General features: G+C 57.4%; 1 protein-coding gene and 1 pseudogene across 1 annotated transcript in view; both read right to left on the bottom strand.

The window, feature by feature from the left end:
* The window catches only part of LOC102897018 (contactin-3), a 78091-nt gene that overhangs the window by 37636 nt on the left and 37267 nt on the right, over positions 1–3188 (bottom strand). Inside the window, exon 12 of the mRNA XM_015587171.1 lies at positions 785–1255. Within this exon, the coding sequence (XP_015442657.1) occupies positions 785–1255 (471 nt within the window). The remainder of the gene's footprint in view (positions 1–784; positions 1256–3188) is intronic.
* LOC112477551 lies at positions 2063–2181 on the bottom strand (annotated as a pseudogene).

Here is a 3188-nt window from a genome sequence, read left to right as displayed (position 1 = left end):
CACCACCACCGACCCGCCTGCCGATCCTCCCTCGGAGAAGCACGGCGGCCCCTCGCCGGCCGCCCAGCCCCCCGACTCCGCTGAGAGCTTCCGCGAGGGGAAGAAGGCACGAAAATACCGCACTTTCCACGTTCTCAGTGGCAAGTCCCAAGGGGAAATCCACAAAAAATCAATTTTATACATTTCTAAGCAACAGTTGCAATAAATAAAGTCATCGGTGTGTTTGAGACGTGAGACGCTACCCAGGAAGGAATGAAACCCACCTCAGCGCGGAGGGTTCTGGATCCCGCACGCCGGCGTGCTGCCCGTGCGGGTCACCACACGTGACCGTCCGGGGTGACGCTCGCAGCCGAGGCACACTCACCGGGCTCCGCCTCCACGATGCACCGCCCGTTTTGCCTGCCGCCCACCCCTCCGTCTCTGCCGCGTGGCCGGGGCCCTCCCGTCCGCAGACACGGCGCACGCCACCTCGAGACCTCCAGTGGTCCCAACTCCATTTAAAATGAGTCTGACACCACTTCCGGCCTCCGCCCCCTCGTGTTTTACTGCTAGCCCCCCACCCCACGGCATCCCAGGCACACGGGCCCCCCGCTTCTCAGGCCGGTCACCCCCTGCGTGCAGGCCTCGGTTCCTGTCCGGGCCCCTTTCCAGAAGGAGCTTCTTCCACTCCCGCTGTGACCGGCTGCTTCCCGCCTTTGGTTTACTCCTCGGCAAGGCCGTCCTCAAACCACCCGTGTGATCGACTTTGCCTCCTGTCTGGTGAGGAACCGTCTTCCCAGCCTACGTGGTCTGTCCCCGCTTCTGCTTCACCCACAGTGCGGGGCCGCGTCTGCCTCGTCCACTCCGGCTTCTTCTGTGCCCAGCACGGCGCACAGGAGGCGGCCATGGCCGAGTCCCCGCTTCGGAGCTCTCCGGGAACCCAGGGGTGAGGCGGGCCACTGGTGGCCAGCGGGAAAGTGAGGTCTGTGGCTTCCAGCTTGCTGGCTGGAACTTGCACGCATTTCGACTCCTCCTGAGGCCAGCACGTCTTGAGGGAACCCAAAGTGGCCCCACGTGGAGACAGCGCACAGAGGGGACTTGGCGCTGACGACGAGAAAGCAGGGCAGAGCCCGCTCCCGGCTCTGGGGCCACAGCCACGTCGGCCGCCGGCACCACCCCGGGCACACGGCCCAGCCGAGCCTTGCCCCGGATTCCGGCCCCCGGACACGGTCAGGGAGAACACGACGACCTCTTTACACCTGCGGTTCCAGGTGATCTGTCAGGCGACACGGTCAGTGAGAACGGCAGGTGCCAAACAAACATCTGATGAATGAATGTCCGCAGGAGCAGATATGCGTGGAGCGGAGACTGGGGTGACGAGGGTCCGCAGGAAGGGCGGAGAGACATCAGACGCCACAGGGCCCCGTGTCGGGGGTGTGGGGCACAGACGCCCTGGGGTGAGGCGGGGGGAGGCCGGTTAGCATGGCCTGTGGGCCTGGGGAAGGCCGCAGCAGAGGGACGGCGGGCTGGACCCTGGGTGGTCGGCAGGGTTTTCTAGGATGAAAAGAAAGGCATTCCAGCCAGAGGAAACTGTAGAAGCATAAATGCAGGATGCGCCAAAAATTCCGTTTCTTTCTTTTAGAAACGATTCAAAATTCAAATGATGCACTCCGGCGCTGCATCTGGACGGCGTGGAAACAGTCGATGTTCTCACTTTGAGAGAAAACCCAGTTTTTCTTTAAAACACATTAGCAGAAAAAATGGAGAGGCAGTATGCAAAGATACTAGTTTTCTATGCTAGCATGTATATTTTTTCCTTCGGATTTTTAGTGGAAAAAAAAGGATTGGGCTGTAGGCAAATGCATGTGGGACTTTTTTTTTTTTAACGCCTACACAACCTGGTCTTCCTAGGTGGGCTCCCATCCAAGTACTACCCAGGCCCCCCTGCTTAGAGCTGCCGAGATCAGATGGGATCGGGCTTGCTCAGGGTGGCGTGGCCGTAAACCAGAGAGATTTAGAAGGCAGAAAATATGCCAAAGCCACTATTGCTCTTGTGGCATATGACGGACATGGACGTTTTGAACGCCTACAGCACCTGGTCTTCCTAGGTGGTCTCCCATCCAAGTACTAACCAGGCCCGACCCTGCTTAGCTTCCGAGCTCAGATGGGATCCACCTTGTTCAGTTTGGCACAGCTGCAGACGGGACTTTTGGGCTTGAGTGAGAAATGCCACACGCATGCGGTTCGGGTAGAAAACTCTGAATAAAACGTTTACACTGAGCACGGGTGTCAATTAATTTACCCAGTTTGAATAAGAAACCGATGTGAAGTAGATTCATTAACCAGCCTTCCCTACCAAAACGCTCACACTGCCATAAACATTTTTTAAAGTGGCCTTAACTTTTATAATCCATAAAATCAGACTTAAAAACTGCGTGGTCATCTGTAAAATTTAGCTGATGAGATTTTAGAGAACACCTAAAAGCAGCAATTTCTTTAATAATCTTTGGGTGGAATTTATTTATTTCTGAATATAATAACGTAAAACTCAATTGACTGTTGCAAAGCAAGAAAGGTCTTTTCTCATTTCTCATCTCCTTTCTTTTTAACCCAGCCTGGTGACTGTTAAGAATCTGAGCCACGTGATGGAAAAAGTTAACGTTAAAAACAGTGTCGACGGCAGCAGGTGCCGACCACCGAGACCTGGACAGGGCCGGGGGCTGAGGGCGGGTGGATGGGCCGGAGCTGGAGGCCGCCCATCCCCAGGAGGCCGAGGGAGGCCCAGGAGCCTACACAAAGGGGTGACGGACCCTGCAAGGTAAGAGGGCTGGCCCCGTTTCCCCAAGGAGGGAGCGAGGGCTGGGGGCGAGGCTGCTCGTCCAGCGTCGGGTCCCGGTGGTGAGTGGCAGAGTGTGACTTGTCCCGTCGTTCTGACTGGGATGCTTTGCTCTTTCCACGGGCTAAAATTAAACTGAGAAACAAATCGACATTTACCTCCACCCGACAGTGGGTAACGCGACGGCAGTTAGCACGCTGCGTGCCGGTCGGGCACACACACTCACGTGTGACACACACGCACGCACACAGCAGCGCACGCTGCCTGTGCGTACGAGGGGAGGTCCGCCTCGTGTCCGCTAGAGGGCGGGGGGGAGGAGCAGCCCTTCCCTGGCCTGGGGCCTCCATGAGCTGCACCTGCTCAGGTGGGGGCC

Source organism: Pteropus alecto, unplaced genomic scaffold (genome assembly GCF_000325575.1).
Source record: "Pteropus alecto unplaced genomic scaffold, ASM32557v1 scaffold53, whole genome shotgun sequence".
NCBI lineage: Eukaryota > Metazoa > Chordata > Mammalia > Chiroptera > Pteropodidae > Pteropus > Pteropus alecto.
This window is presented reverse-complemented; position numbering and strand designations above follow the sequence as displayed.